The sequence below is a fragment of the Natrix helvetica genome, assembly GCF_964273705.1.
Source record: "Natrix helvetica genome assembly, chromosome: 8".
Classification (NCBI taxonomy): Eukaryota; Metazoa; Chordata; class Lepidosauria; order Squamata; family Natricidae; genus Natrix; species Natrix helvetica.
In genome coordinates, this window is record NC_138559.1 from 11742410 (window position 1) to 11770071 (window position 27662).

The following is a 27662-nucleotide window of genomic DNA, read 5'->3' on the forward strand; positions in this document are numbered from 1 at the left end:
CTATTCCAGCAGTTCTCCTTGGTGTTCCTCTGCCTCTCGTAAGCCTAATACCTGAAATAAATAGTAGGTTTTAACAAGAAATGTATTAAATTTCTTTTAAAAGAAACTAGACAGACATTTGTCTGAAATAGGATAGGGTCTCCTGCTTGAGCAGGGTTGGATTAGAAGACCTCCAAGGTCCCTTCCAACTCTGTTATTCTGTTATCCTTTGAAGCTGCTGGTTGGCCAACTTCTCAATTACCTTCCTGCCCCAAAAGAGGGGTAAGATGCTGGATGAAAGTTGTCCAGATGGTGGATCCAGCAAAACCTCTTGAAGAGGTGGAAGAACATTCTCACTCAAGGAAAAAATCACCACCACTAGAATCCACTCACACAACACAATCCCTGGCAGGTTTAATTAACAGAAAAGGCATGGATCTAGAGATCAGGTGGCTGAGCTCACCGTCCCAAGGATCATGTCCACTTCCTCGGGCCCAACAGGTTTAAATTGTTGCTAGATGACAGGGCAAGACTCTGCCTTGAGCATCTCTCTAGGACTCTAGACTCTAGGCAAAAAAAACCCAGCATCCAACTGAGAATGAATTCGGGTGACTTTATCGCTCATTCTTGTTTGAAAAGGAATTTATCACTGGGCATTTCAGAGCATTCATCAGCAATTTTGATTATGTATGACCATATATGTGTTTCATTTTCCTTTTTTTTAATTGTCGTATAAAACTGACTTAAATATGACTAATTCCGTAATACAACACAAATGCACATGTAAGAGTAATTTTCATTAGAAGATGGTCCTGTGTACTTTTTTCTTTTCTTTTCCATCCCTCTTATTGCATAAAATAAAATTAAATGGAAAAGTAAACATTGAAAAAGTAAATATTGAAAGTCAGGAATATCTTCATGGGCTTCCCTCCCCCCCCCTTATTTGGGGGTGATTAGAAAGCTTGGAATAAAGTCATAATTGAAACTGGCAAAAAATGAATATTTTTACTTCATGAAAAATCTCACATATTTTCCCCCATTAAAAAAAATGTTTTACCACCAACACACATATTTTCTCGGTTTATTTACTTATTGTTTGGGCCTCTTCCCCCACCCCCCTGATGCATAAGTATGTTTGATTCTTGCCTTAAAAACATTTCTTCCCCTGTATCAACAAATTGTGGGTCGCCAAGTGGCTTGGCTGATTCAGCGAGCCAGAATGAACCTGCAGTTCAATTGAAAACAAATTTACTTGGGAGTAAATCTGTTGGATTTGTAACACAAGATGCTTAACCTGGTGACTGAAATACCCCCTTTTATGGGTAATGCAAGGCCTTTAACCCCTAGCTCCATGGATGGAATTCCCCACTGCTATTTGATCTAAAGATAGTCTTTGATTTACAGCCATTCATTTAGTGACCAAAGTTACAAGAGTGCTGGAAAACGTCCTCAAATTTACAACTGTCTTTATGGTCATATGATAAAAAATTGGGCACTTGGATGATCATAATTTATGTCTCTCCTAGCTGACTTCCGACAACGGGTAAACCAGGTTCACTTAACATCCGTGTGATTCACTTTCTAACCGCAGAAAAAAGTCATAAAATGGACTTGACTCACTTAACAACTGCCTCGCTTAGTGACAGAAGTTCCAGTCCCAATTGTGGTCCTAAATTGAGAATTCTTTGTACTGAAAAATACCTAACTAAGATTACTAACCAAGCCAAGTATCTCATGAAAACTTTGTCTCACTGATTTGCTGAATTTAGGTCTCATGGGACACCAACTTCAGAACGTCTGCTTCTGTGTTTGCATCAGTGGTAGGATTCAAAACTTTTTACTTCTGCTTCTGTGGGCGTGGCTTGGTGGGTGTGGCAGGGGAAGGATACTGCAAAATCCCCATTTCCTCCCGATCAGCTGGGACTCGGGAAGCAGAGACTAGATGGGGGCGAGGCCAGCCAGAGGTGGCATTTACCGGTTCTCCGAACTACTCAAAATTTCTGCTACCGGTTCTCTAGAACTGGTCAGAACCTGCTGATTCCCACTTCTGGATTGCATGTAAATTTGTTTCTGTGAACAGGTAAAGAGGATGTATTCTGTTTTAGTTATGTCCACACACACGGACACACACAAAGCACACTCTCTCACACACACACACTGCATGACCTTAGCTAAAAGGATGAGAACCGATTCAGCTATTTCAAAATATTTCTGCTTAAGGCGGCTGCATCAAGCACCATTTGTCATGTCCTGCAAGCACATGACCTCAACTGAGCATTCCAGGTTAAAATCCACACACCTGAAAGTTTGGAATATAGAATTATATCCTCAAACCTTAATTAGACTAGAAAGTTGGAAAGTGCTGTCGGATTGGATTCATTAACTAACCTTTTCAAATGTATGGAATCATAAATTTATGATTCCATTATTCAGCATGTCTGCTCAGACATAAAACGAATTGTATTCTTAAAATGCAATCGGGGTCATATTCCCCTTCTCCTCTTTTCCTGGCAAAACCCTACCATTTTGTTTGGAGGCTATTTCAAAGAATTTGGGGGGCTGAAATCCATAGAGATTCACAGTTCAGAAAACTCTTGTAAGCTATAGTGGGAAAAGACCCTTTGCCATATCAAAGCAGATGTGAGCATCTGTTACATAGCTGACTATGTATTTAATTGCATTTAATTGATCTCAACAAATCATAACTGGACAACTCTATTCAGGTCCATATTTATGAATAGGGCATTATTAAATACAGGTAGTCCTCGACTTACAACTGTTTATTTAATGAACATTCAAAGTTACAACGATACTGAAAAAAAGTGATTTATGACTTACAACCATTATAGCATACCCATGATCATGTGATCAAAATTTGGACGCGGGGCAGCTGCTTCATATTTATGACGGTTGCCGTGTCCCGGGGTCACGGGATCCCCTTTTACAACCTTTTTACAAACAAAATCAATGGGGAAGCCCAATGCATCTAACAATCCTATTCCTGACTTAATCACTTAACAACTTCAGCAAGAACAGTTGTAAAATGGGGCAAAATTCACTCCATAAATATCTCACTCAGCAACAGAAATTTTGGACTCCACTGTGGTCATAAGTCGAGGACTCTCTGTAGCAGGGGTGGATGTGAGAGACTGAAATCAGTAACGGTGAAAGTGAAGCCAATAGAAGCATCCATTTCTCTTTCTGAGAAAAAAAAAAGAAGGAAAAAAGGGTAGGAAAAAAAATCTTTTCTCTCTTATTTTGATTTTTAAAACATTGAGCATAATAACAGGATAAATATCACAGCCTCTGATCCCCGATAGCGAGTTTAATTTGTCTAATATAATGAATAAAGAGAGACTATTCCTGCAACCATATTATCCTAAAATATACATCCACATACGAACTCACCTTTCTGGCATTAATTTGATTTTTTTTTCTTTGTCAAAAGGGGGGACCATGAACTTTAACAACAATCATTGTGGGAAAACTCTAATGTTTTTATTCCCCTGGGAAAAAAAAAACACAGGTACCCTTACTGGGTGCACAGAAATTCGAATTTCACCTTAAAATACAGGTACATATATAAATAGTATATTGTAAAAAAAAAGCAATGTGATTTATAAATTTTTATAGGCATATTATCAACATATGGGACTTGGATAGAGATGGTTACAATGACAGCAACAAAAGATGATTGAGAAGGCTTTAGGAAAGTTAAAACGATTTATAAAACAGTGCTTATCAATAATCAACACATCAAAAGGGGGCAGCAATGGATCAGTGGATTCAAGATACGCTTTGAGGATTTCAAGAGACGCTGCCCCGATTCCTAGATCCACACAGGTTCTGAAGCTCCAAAACAGGCACATATGGAAATCTTGTGCAGATAAAGTTTTCCCATTGATTCTAATGGTGGGACTTTTGCTCATACGCTACTATTGTCCAGAAACTGTCCCTCCATCAAAAATGGAGACGTCTTTCATGAACCAAATCTTCACTTCATACCAAGCCCATGAAACCGTTGATTTTCCAGAGAGCAAGCGTTCCCACATTTCTGCTCCTACACCGTATTCAGAATATGCACATAACTTATCACCTCTATGTGTACAAATGAAACTGATGATGTTTGATAGTCAGGCACGAACATAGATGAGCCCGGATCAATGTTACAACTGTCCCAAATGAAGGACACATTCATGAATGTTACGTTACAGGATCCAATCTGGGTCGGTCACTGAGACCAGAGGTTTAGTCTTATGAGATTTCGGACTTGTGATGCAGCCCATCTTCAGGGAAATTCTCTCTACCAGAATGTTAGAAGTAGAGAGAAGATGGAACTTCTGTTCCATTAGAACAGGGCTGTCCAAACTTGGGAACTTTAAGACTTGTGGACTTCAACTCCCAGAATTCCCCAGCCAGCCATGCTGGAATTCTGGGAATTCTGGGAGCCATGCTGGAATTCTGGGAGTTGAAATCCACAAGTCTTAAAGTTCCCAAGTTTGGACACTCCTTCAGTAGAGAGAACTTCTCTGAGGATGGGCTCCAGCACAAATCCAAAAGATTAAACCTCTGGTCTCGGTGTCTAACCTGGATTGGATCCTGCATCATTATCTTGGGACACATAAATTTGCCTTCATTCGTAATGTTACGTTAGCATCTCAACTTTCACTGGCGAGTATTATCTGTCATAGGTAAGTACCAACTTTCTTTTTGCAACACAACGTGATTTTTGCTATATATTCAAAAATTAGGCAAAATATTTTCTGAAAAACAACCAACTGGGGTGGGGGGGAGAAATGTTTTTTTAAAAAAACCTGGCCTCGTGGTTCCCTCTTGCTCAAATTGCAACCTGAAAAATGACGCGGATTTGACGCAAAAACCTGATGTGAGACATCACACATGCCACGTAGTTACCGAGGGGGAGGTATGAAAGTAAACAAGTCACACCAGTACCTGAAACCTTAATCGAATCAAGACATGAGAAAGTGTATAATAATCATACATTAACAATGGTCCTATATTTTAATATATAGAGAGATATATGCATATATGTATATATTTGTATGTATGTATGTATGTATGTATGTATGTATGTATGTATGTATGTATGTATGTATGTATGTATGTATGTGTATATATATTGTGTGTGTATAAAAAGGCTTGTGGATGAGCCCTTGGTGAAGAATTCCGAGACATTCCTGTAAGGGCTTCCCATCAAGAGCAGGAGAGAACTGAACAGAATTCGTAGTGTTAAGAAATTGTTGCTGCGGTTTTTGCCAATTTTCATTGTACAATAGGAGAAAAAAAAGAAGAACCCCCCCCCCGAAGTCTCCAATATCTACCTCTACATACAATAACTTACAAGTTTATTTATTTAAATAATTGTAAAACATCTTACATTTTTTTTCATCTGAAAAGAGATTAAACTATAAGTCAATACACACACACACACACACACATGTCCAACATTCCACCACTCATATCAGCATATCGGTTTTTATAGGAAAGTCCCTCATGCTGGTACCCTGTTTTGAGATTTCTTTTTTTTTCCTGCATAAACTAAATTGGTATCTGAAAGGCTCCATAGAAAATAGAAACTTCGACTTTTTTTCCCCTACAAAGTAAAACAAAGAGTATCGAAAATATCAAGCTCGAATGGTTGACCAACCTGTCTCTTCTTTTAATATTCTATAAACATTAGGAAGGTTTTGAGTCCACAGGGAAAGAAAACAAAAAGGGAACAAAAAGTTTGTGCTCCATATACAATCCCATAACCTGCACACATCTGGATCTTGGCCAATTCCTATTTTTCTTTTCTTTTTTTTAAAAAAAAATGTTCTTGAGTATTGATGTCTTCAACTTGCAACAGCCTCTTAACGACGCTATAAAATTTCCGTTCCTTCTGGCACATGGCTTCCCCCATCAACTGAGCTTCTAGTGCTTCATGTTTTTTTTTTTTAAAGTTCCATAACAAATAAGTAGTTTTGTGCTGTAGAAAAAAAAAAAAAAAAAAAAAAAGGAGGGGGCGGGAGGCAGGGAAGGAATCCCAGCAATGCCTTCTCTTCTTTCACATTGGAGGTACAACAAGACCAGTCATGGCTGGAAAACAAACAGACAGACAGACAGACAATATTTACATTTTCAAAACAGAAACTGGCAGAAATAGCGCAAATGGAGCAGAGAGGTGGAGTTTCAAAAAAGATGGCCGCCGGAATCACACCATCGAAGTCCCGCCTTCTCATAACATACGTCATAAAGAGAGGCGGGGCTTCAGTGGCGTGGTTCTAACTGCCACTTTGGGGTTTTTTTTGACCTTCCTGTGGAAGCGGATTTATTTATTTATTAAATTGATAAGTCACCCATCTCATTCTCAAAGCGACTCTGGGCAGTTTACAACACAATAAAAGCAAGAGTCTAAAACCATTAAAAACCACAAAAGCATTAGAAGTAACAGGGATGAATAAAACTAAGGACCACGGACACAAGCAGATGAAACTGGATTGCGCCTCAGTCATTTGTACCTGTTCCTTTAACAGGTTGTGCTTTTAAATGTTCAAAAACTTTCACTAGCCCAAAATGTTTCAGTTCAGGATGCAAATTAGGAGCATACTGATTAGAACATACATTTTTTTTTCATTTTATTTATGTATTTAAAAGGTTGATTTGGGCAGCCATCTTAAATATCTCTGGGCGGCTCATGGTAACGTTTAAAAATAATGAAAAATCTAAATGCACATCTATGTAAACATAAATCTACATTCAAAGTTTCTAAAATTGTATCTGATTTGCAGCTGTCCACTCTACAGTTATTCGTTTATAAATACAGAGAAATACAAACACATCCACACACCTTCTTCTTCCTTATAAGTCCTAATGTATTTTGACACCCATTTTCCTATCATTCCATTGCTGAAAATGATCTCATGTGCTTTTCACTTTTCACCCACAGAACCTTCAATGCACCCCTTCTTTAATTTAACATCTAGGTTTCAAGGTTTTCAGCAGCTTCTAATGTTTACAATGCAATCCTATATTTGTCTGCTCAAAAGGAAGCCCTGTGGAATTTAGAGGGACTTACTCCCAATTAAGTAAACAAATATAAGATTGCACAGTTTATTTCCCATTGTGACAAGGGAAATAAGAGCTATTCCACCATTTTGGTTATATTCTGTCTTAAGTTATGAATAACTTAGATGCTAAATACTAAATTAAACATTAGCCTTCTTCAGATATTTTTTAAAATTCATACACTGGCAGACAAATGGCATTTATTCTCTGCTCCAGCTCTTTGTCCTTTTTATTAGTTTTGGGTAATCATAGTGGGAGATTAGTAATTAATAGTCATCCTTTATTTTGACTTCACAAATTTATAATACAATCATGTACAATTACTGTGTGCGTGCAGGGTGGAGGAGGAATGGAAATCCACAAAATACACCCCCCCCCAAAAAAAAAGCAGTAACAAAAATGGCCAAAAGAAAATAAATCGAAAAGGAGGATGGGACAGGTAGGGAAACAGCCTTGAAACTGAAAAGCTGAATTTCAGATTTGTAACAAGTTCACCAGATTGAATTTGAATCTCTCCAAAGAATAAGCAACATTGGGCTTCAACTATTGTGGGTGTGTGGGTATTTTTTATTTATTTATTTATATCCCACCTGTATTATTATAAAAATAAATCAAGGCAGCCAGCGTATCTAACACATCTAACTCATCTAACACATCAACAACAAGCCTGTGACCTGAGAGAATAGCTGGCCCAAAGTCACCCAGCTGGCTTTCATGGCTAAGGCAGGACTTGAACTCACAGTCTCCAGCTTTCAAGTCTAGTGCCTTAACCACTAGACCAAACTGGCTCTCTGTATGAAAGAGAGTCTTGTTTTCTCAGCTTTAACTTTGTTCAGTCCAAAGGGGTCTTTTAATTTTATCAAATTGGTAGTCACAGAAATTGCCAAACTGTTTTCTAGACTTCCTCCATGAAAAGGGTTGGGGAAATTTGCTTTCCTCCGGTGGAAGGAGAAATGATAAGAAAATAAACGTCCATCAAGGAGGTATCGGTGATTAAAACCAGAAAGGATATTTCTGATGAAATATCAGGAGGGATAGCAATTGCTTTGGGCCAGCTTGATGCTTGCTTCGCCGCCACGAATCCCTTTCTAATACACGGCTTCTTCAATTATAAAATAATTGAAGGAATATTAATTGATTTCTAAAATGTCAAAATCTTTCCTGGTGTAGAGGAAGGTGACTTGGTGGATTTTTGCAGTTGGCTTTTGTTCTCGGAGGCTGTTCCCTCCCACCTCCCACCTCCTTGGGGGCTCTGCTGTCAAAAGCCTATTTCCCAGTCTGCACTACTTTTTATTGAATGTTTGTGAGCTTCGGATTAAGGTCTTACACCACTCGCAAAGCTGTAATTATTTTTGCCTGTATTACTATATATTGAATCGATGTAACTTTTCAATAAAGGTGGTTCAATGCAAGACAAGGCATTCGGTGATGAGTGGGGAATATAGGAACTGCCGTGATTATCCCACAGGGATCCTTTTCTCTCTCCTCTCTCTCTCGCCTTTATTTTACTTTATTGGAGAGAAATGGAAGAAAGAATTGGAGGTGAGCTGCATTGTATTAACCTCCAAAGGCAGCTATTATCAGATGAAATGCTTGATTAAACTTGTCAAAAATCAGCCAGAAGCTAAGGTGATATGCACATCTTAGGCACTAATAATGCTAATAAACACACCTCCCTGAAAGGAACTCTTGCTTATTTCCTTTTCTAAAAGAAAAAAAAAAGCAGATATTTTAAGCAGAATGGTCCTTAAGATGCAGCTAAATGAAGGAATGGAAGGAGAGGTGAGAATGTTTTTTAAAAAGTGCTTTTTTGAGGGTGGAAAATAGCTATGTTCAAAGTTGGCTGCTTATCTTGCCCAACATCAGTGTTCTCTGATGGCAAGATTCCTCAGTAGATTCCTATGAGATGTTCCACCAGAGTTGAGTTCCCACAATTGAATCAGTAGCGTGGCTCCAGAAGCTTAAAATGATGGCTTTAGATCTCTTGAAGAACAGAGATGATGTGTAGCAGAAAAGAAGCAACTGGTGCATGCATTAGCACCTATGGATCCTTGTTGGTTGCCTAAAGGCAGGAAGTTGCTCTGGGCCTCCAGATCCACAAACTATGGGCTACCTCCAAGTCATTACAACCTTTAACCAGAATGAGACATTAAATAAATGTCTTGCAGCTTGCTAATGAAGTTGCTTCCACCTTTACAATGGTTTTGCACATCCTCCATATTTCTTTCTGCAGTACAGATTGCATCCATTGAATGTGGCCCTTCCTATGAGAATGTTAATTTTTTTCATTCAGTAGATGCCCTCAAATTCCTAGGCATTTAACCCATCTTTCTGACACGTTCAGGTAAATGCTGAACAGTATTATATAAAATTCCATCCCAGCGAAACCATTGTGGAACAGTGGGCTTCAGTTTGTCCCGCATGAGCCAATAGGACCATGTCAGTTTTTAATGTACAGATTTGGTAACGGACAACTTTAATTGCTGTAACAATGGTGGGAACATTTAGTGCTTGGATGGAAAAATACAAGGAAATCCCAAAGTTATGGACTAAGCTTGGACATTTGGAGGGAAGGCAGAGCGATAGGAAGCAAGCGACCAGCTCCTTGCATATTGTTTTGAAGAATATTATATATAGGAATCATTATACAATCATCAGGAGTCCAGTTTGATTTGAGGAAGTTTTTATTTGTAGAATTCCTTGGTATCTCTCTGAATTTGGGACCATCCACCATTCACTGGGAACTGGCTGATTTCTTTCAATATATTGTGGGACATTCGCTGGGGCAAACTTACTGCTCCAGAGGCAATCAAATTTTGCAAGAGCTGAACTCAGTAATGAAAACAGGAGAGAGTTGAGTGTAAACCCTTTCAAAAAACCAGGCATCCTTATTTAAAAGAAGAAAATGCAATGGCGTGTAACACTTCCTCTTTTCATTAGCTGCTTCTGACACGGCCTCTGAGGGATAGTCCAGTAACTTGTTGGAAAAGGGAAAGAAAAACAGCTTTGGTTTGGTAACAAGATACATGATCGCTTTGGACATGCATTGCTCAAGTTCTATCAGCTCTGAAATTTCTTTCATTACTAACACCATCACGTCTTGAATGTTTTTTTCCCTCCTCTTGGTAAAAGCCTTACATTGAAATTGTTATAAAATGTACTTTGGGAAGCGTTGTGGAATTCCAGGGTGCTGCTTCCCCCCCCCCCCCCGAATCTTTGGCACACCTCGTATCTAAATGCCCTGATTCCCATGAAGAGAAACTGAGGTGTGATGGCCTCATTTTGTGTCCATTTCACAACATCAGGCTATGCATACTTCAGTTTGCTGGACACATTTGGTTATGGGGCACCTAAGGATGAACTCTGACTGGTGCAAGGGCTTAGCTTTCCTGCAATGGTGATGTGTGTGGTAATATTGGTTTGGGAGTCATAGAAAACTAACAGTCCCCAAAACTGATGGGGGGCAATCAGTCTGGCACAAGATCAGAATGCAAAGGAAACCCCCTTTGTATGTGCTTGTAACATAAAAGGCGATGCTTACATTGTAACCTGGGGGGAGAGATGCAGTGTCAGTCTTAACAAAACTTCAAGATTCAATGCATGCCTATGAAGGCAAGTAGAAAACAGATTGGGAGTAGATCTACCTGGCAGTGGATACAGGATTGCCTTTGCAGAAGGGCTTTTTAAACCTTTTTTCTTAATTAAAAGGCTCCACCTTTTAAAATTATTATAGGATGCTTTGCTGAAAAGAAATTAGAAGAAATCCAGAAATCTCTCTCTCCCTCTCCTTCCTTCTCTCTCTAATTGAGATCACCAATTGTTTTGCTATTGGGCTCAGTATACAGGAGAAGAAATGGTATGCTGGTCCCATTATTTCATCTACTTATCTACTAGCATTGCTTTGAACCTCATTGTGTTTTTTAAATTCTCATACGCCAAGAGAAAGAGAAAGAGAAAGGGAAAGGGAAAGGGAAAGAAGAGAAAGACAGGAAGGAAGGAAGGAAGGAAGGAAGGAAGGAAAGGAGGGAGGGAGAGAAAGAGAAAGAAAGGAAAGAAAGAAAGAAAGAAAGAAAGAAAGAAAGAAAGAAAGAAGGAAGGAAGGAAGGAAGGAAGGAAGGAAGGAAGGAAGGAAAGAAAAGAAAAGAAAAGAAAAGAAAAGAAAAGAAAAGAAAAGAAAAGAAAAGAGCAACCTGACCTGGGATTTCTCCAGCCCAAGCATCATCATGTATCAAGATCCAGCCAGCCAGAAAAACGCCTCTTGTCAGTTTCAACTCCCTGGGACTCCTGGCAGAGGTGAAACTGACAAGGAGCTTCTCCAGATTGTGCCTCCAGGCCTTTCATCAGATTTCACCTCCTGCTGCATCCCGCAAGGTAGGAGGACTCAGACTCCAAGTAATTTTATTGGGAGATGCATAGCCAGATGTGATCCCTTTGCCAGCTACATGCCTGCAGATAAAGGCAAGGGTTTGTTTGCTTTTTCAACTGCCAATTCAAGCTACGGAGGTAGCAGGGAAGTAAATTAATCTCCCCTCCTATGAAGCACCTTGGAACCAAGCTAGCAAGTAATTATAATATTACAAGCTAAAAGGACTTGCATTCTCCTGTCACAAAATGAATGGATTTTATCAAGAAACAGATTGCAGCACCTTAAACCACAAACTGAGAACGTGGGCATACAATCTCATTTTTGTTATTTGGGACAAAAAGCTAACCTATATCACTTTTTCAAACAATTTTCTCCACTATGAAATATTTTGAATGTGTTACCCTAATAAATACAATTTTGTGTATTATTTAAATTTGTGGGTTTTAATGGTCACAGTCATTTTGGTTTTCTATACCACTTAGAAAGGTGCATTTGAAAACATAGTAACAGCAATAGCATTTTAGATTTATATCCTGCCCCATAGCACATTACATCACTCTCTGGGTGGTTTACAATGTAAGCATTTGCATATTGCCCCCAACAATCTGGGTCCTCATTTTACCGAAGGATGGAAGGCTGAGTCAACCTTGAGTCCATCAGGATCAAACTACAGGCTGTGGGCAGTGGGTGCCCGCAATACCGCACTTAACCACTGCATCTCTAGGACTCATATATATATATAGACAGAATGAATTGTTCTGCCATCTGCTTTTTACTGAAGTCTGAACTGATCTGCCAATTTGCTTCTATCAAACGATCTCTGCTTTGAATTTATCTTCTATTCTGTCTCACTTTTGAACTTTAACATGTTTAATCATCATTAACAATAATACAGTACAAAATTCTGCGACAAGCAATCTTTGATAGCCCTGCTAGGTGGCAGCACCTAGCTGACCTTAGTTAAGTATGGCTGGATTTGTTAGTCCTTGGCTGGATTACCACCAGGAAATTCCAGAGTTGTAATCTAGAATGGGAAGTTGGAGAACAAACAAACAGAAGAAGACAATCACAAATAGTTCTGTATTACTACCAAGAAAACTACATGGACATACAGGTAGTGTTCGACTTATGACCACAATGGAGCTCAAAATTTCCACTGCTAAGTAATAGAGTTGTTAAGTTAGTTTTGTCCCATTGTATGGCTTTTCCTGCCACAGTTGTTCAGGAAATCATTATAGTAGTTAAGTTAGTAACCTAGCTGAATCTGTGTTCCTCATTGACCTCACATACGTACCCCAGACACTACAACCATCACAAATACAAGCCAACTGACATATTTTTTTTAACATGACCATGGGGATGCTACAATGATTGTAAGTGTGAAAAAATGGTCATAAGTCACTATTTTCAGTGCCATTGTAATGTTGAATGCTCATTAAATGAATGGTTGTAAGTCAAAGATTACCTGTATTTATGAAATTATCAAGAGTTGGGCATGAAATGGAAACTTTCATCTTAATTAACCCAAATGTCTACATATAATCTTATGCAATAACTTGATCCCCTCTCTCCATATCGTAATATTTTCATGATCTCACCCACATCTTATAAATCTCATGATCTTTTATCAATGTTAAAAACAATAAACTTACTATTTTTTTTTCCAAATTTAGCTTTCGGTGGGTATGGACTGTTTTGGATAGGTTGATATGGAACAGACCTGAACGAGCTCAGTGCGATTAAAAAAAAACCCTAGTAAACTATTACAAAATGACATTCCTCTTTCTCTCTCTTGGCAATTCCCTTGAATGCAAAATTTAGGAAGAGAGAGAGAGAAAGATTGGTTTTTACATACCCATTGTCTGGGGCTTTCTCTTCTTCTAAATGTCTAAATCAGTGTATCACAACCTTGGCAACTTGAAGATGTGTGAACTTCTGCTCGTAAAATTCCCATGCTAGCAAGTTCACTGGGGGATTCTGGGAGTTGAAGTCCACACATCTTTAAGTTGCCAAAGTTGAGAAACAGTGATCTAAATCAGAGGTCTTCAAACTTGGCAGCTATGCTGGCTGGAGAATTCTGGGAGTTGAAGTCCACAAGTCTTAAAGTTGTCAAGTTTGGGGACCTCTGGTCTAGATCATCAAGAGGTTATTAGATTTGATGGATCCTTGTACTGAACTGGACTTCCCCCAGTTATGCCCAAATTGGGTTAATTCTATGCTTCTATGGATCAGCCATGTGCAATGTAAGCCCTACAAAACAAATGATTTTTTTAAAAATTCAGATTTTAGATTAGTGTCTCAATTTCTATAGAAATAGTTACCATTACCATTATTAAGTTAATAGTTAATAAGGTGCTTAAAAATAGATCTTACATTCATACTTGTGACATACATTGGTTACACCTTAATACATCTAAATTAATACATTTTCTAGATATGCTACATACACTGAAATATAAACTAACCAAACAGCAGAATTTACCCAAGGCAAAACTTTAATGAACATTAAGAATGACTGCAATTAATATGTTCGGCAAAGGCAGGGACCAGAGCATTAAGAACTGGTCAAGCGTGCTTCAGAAACCCAGCAATGGATCTCCCTTCTCTCTTGCAAATCTAAAGTGATCCAATCTATTTTACGACTTCAGAATTGTGCTCCTGCCTTGGTCCTGCCCACAAAGCCTTGAATAAAACATCGCCTGTGCTCCTATTCATTGCCCCACGCCCTCTTTCACGCAAAACTATAAAGCTGCTTTCGATTTAGAAAATCCTATTAAAATTTGGAGAACGCAGTTTGATCCAAACTGTAAATCAGGTTTGGAGCATCGCGTTCAAAAAGACAGATTCAGAGGGCCAATCCAACTTGGGAAAGCTGGTTTGTTTCTGAAATTTCAACTAAAATGTGAAGCGAATCACCGCAAAGTTTGGTAGGGCATATCATGGCTGCCTCCTCTCTTGACCAATGAAAGACTTTCTTATAGCAAGGGAAGCAACAACAGCACTTCAGGCCTCGGGTGAGTCCTCAGAAACAGTAGGGATGGTTTTCCTGTTTAGAGGAACAAAGTAGCCACAGGCAAAGGTGGCTTAACTGTTTGCATGGCTCCAGCAGTTTCCAATTTGCTGCTTTCCATCTGTGCTGAGGTGATTAGACACCGGGGTACTCATCACTCCGCTTTGTGCCATGTCACATTACATCTTCTCCACACTATTTTTAAGCAGGCTCCACATCCAACGCAAAATCAGTGCCAGGCTTCTCCCATCAGGACACCTGCAATCAATTTCAGGTTGCTGACAAAGACGAGCCCTGCCGTTCCTACCTATCTCGCCTGGCTGCAGAGCAAAAAAAGTAGAGCAGATGGCATGCAGGGAGTGGGAAGCAGGGAATGCCTGGCAGTAGACAGGTCATCTAAGGGTATCCACACGTCTCTCCCAACACCACTCAGGGAGCCCCGTTTGAAATAGGTTTCCTCCCTTGGGTAACGTTAATGAGGACCCTCAAGCAGCATGTTCTTTGTCAAGGATTGGTCATAAAATCATGCAAATGCTATGCAGGACAGGTGAAAATCCACACTGGTTCCTCTAGTCCAACATCCTCTTGACGCAATTGCTAGTTAGGTGATGTCTCTAGGAAGCTGGCAAGGAGATCTTGAATAGGGATGACCCTCCATGCTTTTGTCTTCTCTCCTGTCTCCAGACAGTATATTAAATGATGTGCTGCTACTATCAGTTTTTACATTTTAGCCTGGCTGAACAATGGAATCGTTAACCTAGATTGCTTTTGGAATGCAAAAATCCATAATTTTATTAACTAAGTTTGTCCTGGGGTATGCTCAATTCCCTTCTAGCATGCGTGAAGAGCCCCATGTTTGGCGCTAAACAATAAAATTGTCTGTCTTTCCCCGTGATTCTGAAGAAGACTGGGATTTCTGCTCTAAATCAGGGGTGGGCAACTATAAATAACCATGCCAGCTTAGGAATTCTGGGAGTTGAAGTCCATAGGTCATAAAGTTGCCATAGCTGCCCACCCCTGCTCTGAATGGATACTTCGATCTTTGAGAAGCAGAGACCTAATGCATATGTCTACCTTTTGTTCTAAGATGGCAAGTGGAAGTTTGGGCACAACACTCTGATTATCTCACTAGGTCTTAGGCTGCTTTGACCTTTCAAAGTCTGATCTAAAGCTAGGGGGGGAAAGGAGAAGGATAAACACATAAACATCTGGATCACTGCAGAAGCCAGGTAAACTTGATAGTTATTTATGACCTTCCTGACCAAAATAGTCCATTACATCCCAATGGATATATACAACCTGTTTTGTTTGCCAAAAGTTCCAGATTGAATTCCATCTGCAGGAAGGTGGGAAAAGTTCCTTTGAAATTCTGGAAAGATGGCACTCCTCACTGTCAGTAGTACTAGATGAGATAACCCCAGGAATTGGACTCCTTGTGTTTTCTCCCAGTCTTCAGTATAAACATGCTATTTAAGCTAGAGAAAGCTACACAATGTACCATAAACTAGATTAAATGAACATTTAGTTTAGCATACTAAAATGCTCTATAATTTCATATAGTCTGCCACATACTAATCTTTATCCTCCCCTACCTCTATCTAAAGTTTCTGCCCCTGCTTTTGTATTCCTCTTAGACTCTTTTCCTTATATATACTTTCATTTTTAATATTTTAGCTTTTAAAGTTATTATTATCAAGACCTTGATGTTATATGTTTTAATTGTGCCTGCCCTGCCCTCTTTATGCTGCTCTATGACAATGATAAATATTTGATTTAATTTGATGTATCACTTAGCCTGGAGAAAGTTACATCTTCAGGACCCATGCTGAACTTCTTTTGGGGTGACTTGATTCAATTGAAAATCCCTGCCTTGGAGCAGATCTGTGAAGCAAAGGGGCATTTTCACTTTTTTTTTAAACTTTTCAAATTGGAGTCGCTGCCTCGCTCTGCGTTGGCATCTTTGGCCTTGCCATAATTTTCTGAACATGGGCAGATGCCACCTGCCTTGAAGCAAGCAACGGAAGAGGGCAACGTTCATCCACCACCCTCTGATGCTTCCCTCAGAATGGAAGCTTTGCCCTTGGACCCAGCAATCAATCATTGACAGGCTGACAGTTCATCCTTAGCTCAGTTCCTCAACTTGACTTGGCAGAAGAATCATTGAGAGCTAAGCTACATTAGGGTCTTTATGGCAGGCAAGAAGGAAGCTGCATTCACGACAGTTAAAAGCCTACAGCCAGAGAAAGATGCCAAGAACTGTTATATATCCTCAAGGGTTTAAACTGGAAGCTTCTTTCTTTGGTACTTCTGAACTAATCATATTTGGTGGAGAACTGGGTACCCCTGAAGGCAAGCAACTGTGGCAGGTTGACAGAACTGCGTCTCTAGCTTGAGAACTGCTGGTTTTTTTGCTGTGCCAGCCTCAATCTGTACGGTGAGCACCGAGGCAGATCATGTCACCTCGGAGATTTGAAGCAAAGCTCCAAGGCATATATTACCCAGTTGGCCAAAGTCTGATCTTTGGAAATGCCTATAGACTTCTGTCAACGGACTGCTTTACGTTCTGTTGATGGAAATAGGCAATGCTGGAGAATACAATTTATAGCATGTCACACAACAGACCACTCTGTTTCCCTGCCTCCATTCCACCTTTTTGACTGTTGGAATTGGTGTGTGTGTGTGTGGGGGGAGGCTGGAATGAGGAAGAGGAAGGGTAAGAAAGGCACAGCATAATTAAGATCCGTCTTTTGATGTCCAAAATTGGAGATTCTTGCACTAAAGAGTTGTTCTACCTTATTTTTAGGGTGGCTTGAGAATGTCTTTCAAATTTATTTGGATGGTGTTTTTAAATTCCCCTTGTTGTTGGAGGTACTAGAAGATTATATTTCTCATCGTCTCATCATGTGTTGCCCTCACTTGTCAGTTTGAGAAACAATTTTTACAGGATGCTTTTCTTTGAAAATTGAAGTCAAAAAGACAACAAATGGCCGAAGATAGAAGACACTGTAGTGAAAGACAGTGTAATCACATATATTCTCTTCCCACCTAAAATTCTTTTTTTTTCAGCCTCTATTCATGATTGCCAGTGTAATTTAAAAAAAAATATTTGTATCCTTTTGAAATTACTTTTTAAGTAATTTAAGATGCAAGCATACTATTTACTCCTTCCTTCTCCTATTTTCCACACAAAATCCCTGGGAAGTAAATTGTGCTGAGATATTTAACTTGCCTAAAGGCACCCAGCCAGATTTCATGCCTAAAGAGGATCTAAAATTCCAAGTCTCCTGGTGATTGGCCCAAAATCACCCAGCCAAGCTTTCATGCCTAAAGTGGGACTAGAACCACGTTCTAGCCTAGTGCCTTTACTAATCAACCATAGACCGACTTTGGTCTTATGTTTCTAAACCGAATCCCCTTTAATCAAACTGAATGAGAACAGATAGGAAAATTAAATAATGTGATCATTTTTCTGAATGAATGAATGAGATAAATGGAAAAAAGGGGAAAGATTTGACTGATGATTTAAATGCAGGTGCGAGTGTTGTGTTTCTGCATTTACTCATATAAGTTACTTATACATCAGATTTAGATATATCCATGACAGCATTTTTTTATCCCTATCCATTTTATGCAACGATCTTTTGAAACAATATATGTCATAGCTTTTTTTTTTTTTTAAAAAAAGAAATTGATATTTTCTCAGCTGCAGGTGCAATTACATTGTCTGATGCAATGTTCTGGAAATTCAAATTAGTTTGATCATTTATTCATTCATTTGTATTAAATAATTACTTTGGAACAGCCCAATACTTAAGAAAATCACAAAGGTCAGACTGTTCAGAAAGACTTGTTAATGCCTGGTGGATTTCTTCATTGCAGTTGGTGATTATTTTTATTTTTATTTTATACTTTATGAATTTCAAGTGACTTAGAGCCTTTGGGGGGGATTAAAAAGCATATATTGTAAGGAAACAATAATGAAAAGAAATGAAATTATTGTTGCACTCACAGATTTGGACAATTTTGATCTGAGATTTTGCAAGATATGAGATGACTAGAATTCATAAAAGCTCTTGGAATTACTGCACCTCTTGAATCTGACATTTCATGAAAAGTTACCTTAAATTTTCTATACCACTCACAATGGAGAAATAGTTGGCAAAGATGAGGAACCTGTGGAGATGGCTAAATTAACTTATTTGATTAGGGGGGAAAACAGTATTTACATTTATCATTGATCAAAAATTCTCATCTGCATAAAATGGAACAAAATGCATTCACAATTTCTGATTCTGCTTTTTTGTTTTTGGTAATCATAGTAAGAGATAACTTTATAATTGTATTTATATTTGCTGCAAATATTGCAGATTTGAGATCTGAAGTTTTGTTCTATTTCTCTTTATTTTTCTTTGTGAGCTTTAATTTTATCTTCCTTTCCTGCTTTAATTCTATTGTTCTTGTTGTTGTTGTTGTTGTTGTTGTTGTTGTTGTTATTATTATTATTATTATTATTATTATTATTATTATTATTATTATTATTATTATTATTATTATTATTATACGATTGTATCACAGCGGCCAGTTGATTCGCCGGATTTGGCATTGATTACTAGTCGGGCCCCACCCAGGGGCCTAGGACGTCGTAACGTATTTTCGTAATATACGTGCAGATCCAAGCAGTGCAGCTTTTTGCATTTGACTGATGGTGATTTTGTCAAGTTTTAACTGTTTTAAATGTAATTCCAGTGCTTTTGGAATAGCACCCAGTGTGCCGATTACCACTGGAATTACCACTGCTGGTTTGTGCCATAATCGTTGGATTTCAATTTTTAAGTCCTGGTATTTCGCGACTTTTTCATGGTATTGCGATGTCTATGATTGTAACCTGATTTTTCTCAACCAGTGTGATGTCTGGTGTGTTATGCACTGGTATTTTGTCTGTTTGTATACTAAAATCCCACAGGATTTTGACCATCTGATTTTCGGTGACTTTTTCAGGCTTATGTTCCCACCAGTTTGTTGTTGTTTTAATATTATAATTTTTGCACAAATTCCAGTGGATCATTTGTGCTACTGAATTGTGCCGCAATTTATAATCAGTCTGCGCGATTTTTTTACAGCTGAGTATGTGGTCAATAGTTTCATCAACTTCTTTGCAGAGTCTGCATTTGGCATCACCAAAATTTTTCGATTTTGGCCTTAATGGCATTTGTTCGGATAGCTTGTTCTTGCGCAGCCAGGATTAGTGACTCTGCTTCTTTCTTTAATATACCTTTGTTAACCATAACCAAGTTTTTTCACTGTCCACTTTATCTTTTATTTTTTCCAGAAATTGACCATGCAATGCTTTTTTCTGCCATTATTATTGTTGTTGTTGTTGTTGTTGTTGTTGTTGTTGTTGTTGTTATTATTATTATTATTATTATTATTATTATTATTATTATTATTATTATTATTATTATGTTAATTAGGATCTGGTTTCTGTGTAATCAAAGTCTGTGGGGAAACTTAAGAAGGATAATGGGATAGGTGAGGTTTATAAGGGTACAATTTTGTGCACGGCAGTCCGCTATCATTTTTAGGAGATTGCTTTGTACATAGGAACAGTGTGCAAAGTCCATATTGAGGCATAAAGGTAAAGGTTCCCCTCGCACATATGTGCCAATCATTCCCAACTCTAGGGGGCGGTGCTCATCTCCATTTCAAAGCCGAAGAGCCAGCGCTGTCCGAAGATGTCCCCGTGGTCATGTGGCTGGCATGACTAAATGCTGAAGGTGCACGGAGCACTGTTACATTCCCACCAAAGTGGTCCCTATTTTTCTACTTGTATTTTTACATGCTTTCAAACTGCTAAGTTGGCAGAAGCTGGGACAAGTAATGGGTGCTCACTCCATTATGAGGTGCTAGGGATTCGAACCACCGAACTGCCAACCTTCTGATTGACAAGCTCAGCATCTTAGCCACTGAGCCATCACGTTCCCCATGTTGAGGCATGCTCCCCCCCCTTATATTACCTTCGAAGTAAAATCTATGATATATATAGGGATGACGTTCTGGGAGAATGGCGGGGTGAAGAAAATAGATGTTTGCTTACCTCTAAACCCATTTCCATTGCCAGTGGAGCACGCTGGGGAAGGGGACCCCTGGGGTCGGATGACAGGAGCAAAGGCACTCTTTTGTTTGACAGCAGGAAAGACAGAGGAGGAGAATGGAAGGATGGAGGAACTGCTTGAAGAACCAACTGTGGGACTTGAAGACATCACTGAGAGGAAGGAGATATCAACTTGAGTTAGAACAAGGAAAGGTAAACAATCACAAATTTGCACAATCGGATCACCATTAAGAAGCATCCAACCAAGAGTTCCATAAATTCCATAGATTCAATAAATCTCTTTGTGTCCTCAACAATCAATTTCATTGATTGATTGATTGATTCATTCATTCATTTATCCATTCATTCATTCAAAGCAAATAGTTGTCTCACAACAGATCTTTAATTCCAAATGCTACTGAGCCCCATATGATATTTCTAGGACATTTTTAAAATGTCAGCTGACCCCAGACCAAGGTTTTTCTTAAAATTGTATCTCCCTGCCCAGCAAAATAATAATAATGATGAGTAGTAAAAAGTATCTTGTAAGGACAAGATAATAGCGAGGCAAAGAACAGTGGAACTGTAACTAGGAGGAGGCAGTAAATAATAAAAAGAGTATATCCATGCATGTGCATGTAATTTTAGCTATATTTAACTATGTTTGTTTAACATGGTATTTTTCATGCATTGTGGGCACATGTATATGATATGACTCTTAGAGTTTCAACCTCAAGTTTGCCATGGTCTTGATCATGTGTTTCTTCTTAAATTCCTTATCTTTAAAAGGTTGGAGAGTTTTGAAGTGCAAACTGATTTTGAATATTAAAAAGAATACATAGAGGAAGCTGAATATATACCAAAATCCTACAGAATTTGGTGTTCAGTTATATTACTAATTGATTGGGTTCACCTAATATGCTACTACAAAATATGGCTTGCTTCTTTGAAACTTAGTGTGATGTGTGAATCAGTCATTGCGATGATTGGGATATATTAGCCAAATCTAATTATTTTTCAAACTTCAGCAGGTGACTGAGCTTGTCTGGGCTTAAAAGCTAAGTGGGATCATACCTGGCCATTATTTAGAGGGGGAAACCCCAGGAAATATTAGGAGGGTTAGTCAGACCAGTTCCATAAAGTCCAACTTTAAAATGATTGGACTACCAGAATTCTCCAGTCAGCCTGGGAATTCTGAAAATTGAAGTCCACCCATTTTAAGAAACTGAAACTTGAAGTCCACCCATTTTAAGAAACTTAAGAAGTTAGACTGTGATGCTAGGAGGGAAAAAACCCTCAGGACAACATAATGGCAAAATACTTTGGAGATACTGCTGAGAACATTACACAGACATTTCAATGATGTCCCCTACAACCAAAATCAACTCAAAGGTGACTTCATCTTGTTTAATACCTTTATAAGCATGGTGAATAACAAATGTTTTATTTACAACTGTGGCCCAGCCACAGTTAAAATGAACATTTAAGCTAAAACGATAGAAAAATTACAAGAATACGGTAGAATATATATCATCAAGTATTTATCTATGTTCTATATCGGTCTTGACTTCAGGCAATTCTATGGACAAGTCTATGTAGTTTTCCTGCCAACATTTTCAGAAGTGGTTCAGAAATACTATCTTTTTTCTTAGGACTGAGAGATCAGGACTAGCACCAGTCAGTCAGCTGGATTCTGTGCCTAAGGGGGCTATGACTTCTAGTCTTGTTATCTTAACCATTAAATTTGGTTTTATGTATTTACAATAATCATAAAAATAATATTTAGACAAGTATAACATTCTGGTCAAGGCACCAGGTTGGAAAGCAGGAGACTATGAAATTCTAGTCCCACCTTAGCCATGAGGGCCCATTGGGTAACCTTGGTCCAGTCCTTTTCTCTCAGCCCAACTCACCTCACAGGATTGTTGTGCTGAGGAAATTAGGAGGAGGAAGATGTGTTGGGTATGTTCACCCCCTTGAGTCATTTGTAAAAACAATAAAGGTGGAATACAAATGAATAAATAACCTGACACCTGCATTCTGATTTTGTTAATCACAACAGGATAAGCCTACCATCTCATTTTACTAACACTCATTCTCAGCATCTAGTCACAATGGCTTCTACCAATCAGTCTAGATCAGGGGGTGTCAAACTCAAGGCCCGGAGGCTGGATACGCCCCACAGGGTGCTTACATCTGGCCTGTGGGGCCACCCTGGAGACAGCAAAGGACCAGCCCGTGGTGCCTCTGCCAGCAAAAATGGAGCTTGGGAGGGCCGCCCGGCAGTTGCCTGTAAATAGGTCTGCAGAAGATTAAAAATGCCAAAAAAAACCACGCCGCGGCAACCGGGACGTGGCGAGCCTGCCGTCCCTACTGGTTCAGTGACCCAGTCACAATTTTCACTACTAGTTCACCCGAACCAGTGTGAACCGGTAGCAACCCACCTCTGCCGCTTGAGCTCCATTTTCACTGGCAGAAGGTTGCGGGAAGACGTTGCAGCCAAAAACAGAGCTCAGGAGCCTGTTTTCACTGGCAGAGTGGTCGGGCCACCACAGGCGCTCCTGACACAAGTGACCATCAAGGTGGCCATTCCCCCCTCCCCCCGGGGTCTAACACAACCCTGATGCAACCCTCAATGAAACTGAGTTGGACACCCATGGTCTAGATTATTAAATAAGTAGTTTTCAAATCTCTCTTAAAACATACAAAAGTGTGTGGAACCAGACGAGAGACTAGAAGAGAATCCCTTAATCAGGAACCAGGATTTGAAATGTAAACTATCTGAATGGAGCAGCTCATGAACAGGGAAGGGAAAGAATCCTTGTTCCTATTAGTCATGTACCATAAACACGATCATGCCAAGGCAGGATAGGTGAGAGCAAAGGGCTAACCAAGGTTAGCTGAGCCAGGGTAAAGTTCTGTGAAGGGAGGAATCATGGGAAAACGAGGAGGTCCACAATGTTTTGAAATACAAAATAGTCAGTATTTCTAAACAAATATTGTCAAGCAGCCTGATGCATTCTACACGAGTTGCTTACATTTGCCATTGTCTCCATAGGGCACAGTGGGAAATGTGGTCCGATAAATCTGGACCAAATTTAAAATGAGCAAACAAATTTCATTTCAGGTTAAGATGCTTCCATTGATCTGGGGCACACCTCCAAAATCACCCCTGTATTACACATTGCTGAATATCTTCTCTAGCTTTGAACAATATTCTAATTTTATTTTTCTCAAGAATCTGTCAGCCTCTCATTCTAAACTCTGATGGTCAGGAAATGGTCAGGCTCTGGAACTGAAACCTGGCACACACAATTCAGCCAGGAAGCAGAATTTGTAAGTTTTCTCTTTTCTTTTTAAAAAAAACCCTAGCAAACATCTGTTTGGCCAACTTTAGGCTCACTGTGCAAAAGCAATCAGCATTTTTTTCATTTTCCAAACAGGCCATTTATTACAAAATAAAATGGGGAAAAAAAAACAAATTCAAAATGTTCTCATCCTACAAGTGTGGAAAACAATTCAATACTGCCTCTGGTTAACACATGTCTTATATAATTGGATATAGACATGGAAGTAGCGCCTAATGGTTTGGGAGACTTTATCCCAGGCTGGGTGAATAAATCTGTCCTCAAAACCTTACATCAAAATATTGCACGATGTCATCTCTCTCACACACACACACAATCACACCTCTTTTGCTGGGAATAAGCCTAATCTCATCCACTTTATTTTTAAGGTGCTTGAGAATGTTGTTTTCATTTTCCTCTCGACACTAAAATCAATCCTAGTCATATTCATTGGAATTTAATCTCAGTTTTATAAAACTGCAGTTATTTGCTTGTTTATAGCAATAGCACTTAGACTTATACGTATTCTGCCTTACGGTGCTTGTACAGCCCTCTCTAAGTGCTTTACAGAGTTGGCCTCTTGCCTCCAACAATCCGGGTCCTCCTTTTACCCACCTTGGAAGGATGGAAGGCTGAGTCAACCTTGAGCCTGGTGAGATTTGAACTGCTGAACTGCAGCCAGCAGTCAGCAGAAGTAGCCTGCAGCACTGCACTCTAACCACTGGGCCACCGTGGCTTTATTTAGACTTTGAGTTAATCCTGATTTCTGGTGAGTTCCTAGAGAAGACCATTTGACATCCATGGCAACATTTTTGGAAGTGTCTCACCAGGACCTTCTTCCTAGGGCTGAGAGAGAGTGACCGGCCCAAAGTTGGCTTCATGGTTAAGGTAGGACTAGATTTCACCATCTCTTGATCTCTCTCTCTCTCTTCCCCCCACCAACCAAATAATATGTTTTTTTCCCTAAATGTAGTTAATTGTTCCATCAAAGTCTACTATGACTAACTGCAGTCTCTTTATCGATGGTCCAGTTGCTATTTTAATAAGACCTGGTGGTGACCATGGCATTCTTTGCCAGAAAAGCAAAGTTTTAATCATTCTTCTAGCTTCAATGATAAAGCCAATGAGACAACTCCCACCCCCAATACTAATCCACGACTTTCTCAGCAATATTCAGAAGAAACCTCAATTCTTACCCCATTCTACTCTACTATCTCCAAGAAGCAAAAAAGGACCTGGAATTCATTTGCAGCTGAGCCCTCCGTAAAAATTTAAAAGAGGGAAGAACTGCTTTTCATAGAACAATGAAAGTTATTTTGGACTATCCTTAAAACATACATATCAGCATGGGAAAGATGTTTTTAAGGGACTTATCTTTCATAAACTGATCATATACTAAGAAGATAAATGAAGGATTGAAAATACACCCCCACACACACACACACACACCAGGGCCTTTGGATAAAGGACTTTGGAAGGTCTTCTTCTTTTTTGATGATCTCTCTTGGAACTGTGGCTTTCTGAGAAGAAAGCTGAGAACAGCTTTCCTGTAAGGGGGCCACCACTACTAAGCCCAAGGCATTGTGGACATGAAAAGAACAACATCCAACCATATCTATCTAATACATTAACTGCACACTGATTCCTTTTGTATTAAAGGAGACAATAATTTAAGAACAACTGCTGATGGTTATTTCTGATAATGGAGCAGTGACGTGCAGTCAGGTGAGGCAAGTGAGGCACAGCCTCACCGCTCTCAACATGAAAAGAAAAAAAATGTAAAAGGAAAAAGCTGAGCTAGTTGCTGCCTCACCGTGGATGACTCTGCTTAACTGTTAAAAAAAAGCCTCTAAAAAGCGCCCTCTACTATGAGGCAGGAGAACTGCATGCCTCCTCTAGTCTGACTTTAGGTGTTTTATGATCACTCGAGCAGAGTTAAGCAAGGGTTAAAAGCCTAAAAATTCCTGATGTAGGTGAGGCACGCAGTTCTCTTGCCTCATAATAGAGGGCACTTTTTTAGAGGCCTTTTTTTTAACAGTTAAGCAGAGTCATCCACGGAAGCCAGGCAAAGAGCCATGCTGTAGCACACACACTTTCCCCCAGCCTCTTTCTTTTGGAAGGCTTGGATCGGCTCTCCTCTGGCTTCTCTGCCTCTCCTCTCACCCCAGCCTGCCAGCAGGAGGTGAGTGGGTGGGCTTTATTGCATTCCAGGCATTTCCCACCCAGACAGCAGGCTGCATTTGCAGTGGTGGAGGTGTTTGGGGAAGGCAGCAGGGGAATGGGGGGGATGGCAGAGGAGCTGCTTTCAAGCCACTGGAAAAGATATCCAATCCAACTTTTTTTTCTGTGTGTGTGTGTTTGTTTGAGAGTGAGTGAGAGAGGGAAGTGGGTAGGAGAGATAGTCCAATCCAACTTCTGTGTGTGTGTGTGTGTGTGTGTGTGTGTGTGTGTGTGTGTGTGTTTGAGAGAGGGGGAGGAAGGGAGAGAGAGAGGAAGGAGGGGAAGGGAGAAGAAAAAGAAAATGAAAAAAGGAAACTTATTTCGCAAAGGAGAAAAACAAATGCTGTCGTTTTAAATCGGAACTGAGCTTGCCTGGCTGTGGAATTCTGGGAGTTGAAGTCCACAAGTCTAAAAATATTTGAAAGTTTGTTATAATTAAAGGTTAATAATAATAAAATCAACTTGTGGCCAACGTGGAGCTTGGGTCTGCTTGTGGGCTACTCTTGGCACTGGAGATCAGAACAAAACACAGAGATCAGGGCAGACAGAAGTTATGGATTTTGATGGGGTATTAGATTCCCAGCTGCTGGTGTTGAAGGATACCAAGAGCTAAAGTTCAAGAGAGACAGAGCCACCTAATACATTTGTGACAGAGAACCACAAACAGTTGGCAAAAGCAATCCTGTGTTCTTGCAAAGCTTGCTCTGCAGAAATGTTTGGGGCTTAATTGTCTGATTACAAAGTTGAGGCACCTTCTGGCAGACGACCCAAAGAAAGGAAATCAGCATTTGCCTCTTAACGTAAGCCAACCCCAAGGTCAGGTGGAGCTGGAGGAAGAGAAGAGAAGGAAACTACTCACAGCCATAGGGCGATCCTGTGGGAGAACCGTTAATAAATCCAGGTGAACTGGGAACAGCCAGGTTGGACATGGGGACATTGCTGTAGCCATTCATGCTGTTACTGGGGGTGCTGTAATTAGACTGCTGAGGGGTCGTGCTGGAGGAATAACCTCGTGGGGATATGCTGCTTGTGTTGCGGATGTAGCCTGCAAGAAATAAACATTCACCGCGTGTCTATCAGTCAGGATAACAGGATGGTCCCTCTTAGACAGGCGCTCTTCAGTTATCTGGATCATGAATAGATTCATTCTTTCATTCAATCTTTATTATGGTCATGGATCAGCACAAAAATTAAACATTAAAAATAAAGCATTAAAATAAAGCAAATCTGAACAGAACCAAACAGTAGTTTAATTTTGCTGTTGATTTTATCTGTGAACTGTGTTTTTTTCCCCCTATATAGTGGATCAATGTCAGGCCAAATACTTTGGGTAAACAGTGTTCTAGAAATTTATAAATTGTATGCCTGCTTCGCAAGGAGGGGATTATTATTTTTTGAAATATATTTATCATTATTCAATTATTAGGGGAACAATTTATGTATATGCTTGTTTTCTTTTTCCTTTTTTTAGACGCATTATTTTCTCTTTGTGTCTAGTTTCACTTTTATATTTCCTTTCCTTCCCCCGCTCCCCCTTTTTGGGGGGAGTTTGAACATTAATGTTTTAGATTTTAAAAAATG

The 27662-nt window shown here is 39.4% G+C and overlaps 1 protein-coding gene and 1 long non-coding RNA gene across 9 annotated transcripts in view; one reads left to right on the forward strand and one right to left on the reverse strand.

The window, feature by feature from the left end:
- Positions 1-2775: 2775 nt before the first annotated feature.
- On the forward strand, positions 2776-5799 carry LOC309396087. Its single transcript, XR_014176040.1, has 2 exons — positions 2776-5064; positions 5138-5799. It is a non-coding gene; the product is annotated as an uncharacterized lncRNA (long non-coding RNA).
- A 187-nt stretch (positions 5800-5986) lies between these two features.
- Positions 5987-27662, reverse strand: part of EBF2 (EBF transcription factor 2) — a 258315-nt gene continuing 236639 nt past the window's right edge. For 5 of the 8 annotated variants that reach the window (XM_081960763.1, XM_081960765.1, XM_081960764.1 and 2 more), the window contains 4 exons: positions 26941-27126; positions 20518-20685; positions 15498-15594; positions 5987-6078 (listed from right to left, as the gene is read on the reverse strand). In XM_081960763.1, coding sequence (XP_081816889.1) covers positions 15506-15594; positions 20518-20685; positions 26941-27126 — 443 coding nt within the window. In that variant the 3' untranslated portion in view covers positions 5987-6078; positions 15498-15505. Of the gene's footprint in view, positions 6079-12368; positions 12438-15497; positions 15595-20517; positions 20686-26940; positions 27127-27662 lie in introns of all 8 variants that reach the window. The other 3 variants (XM_081960768.1, XM_081960766.1, XM_081960767.1) reach the window with 2 other exon arrangements.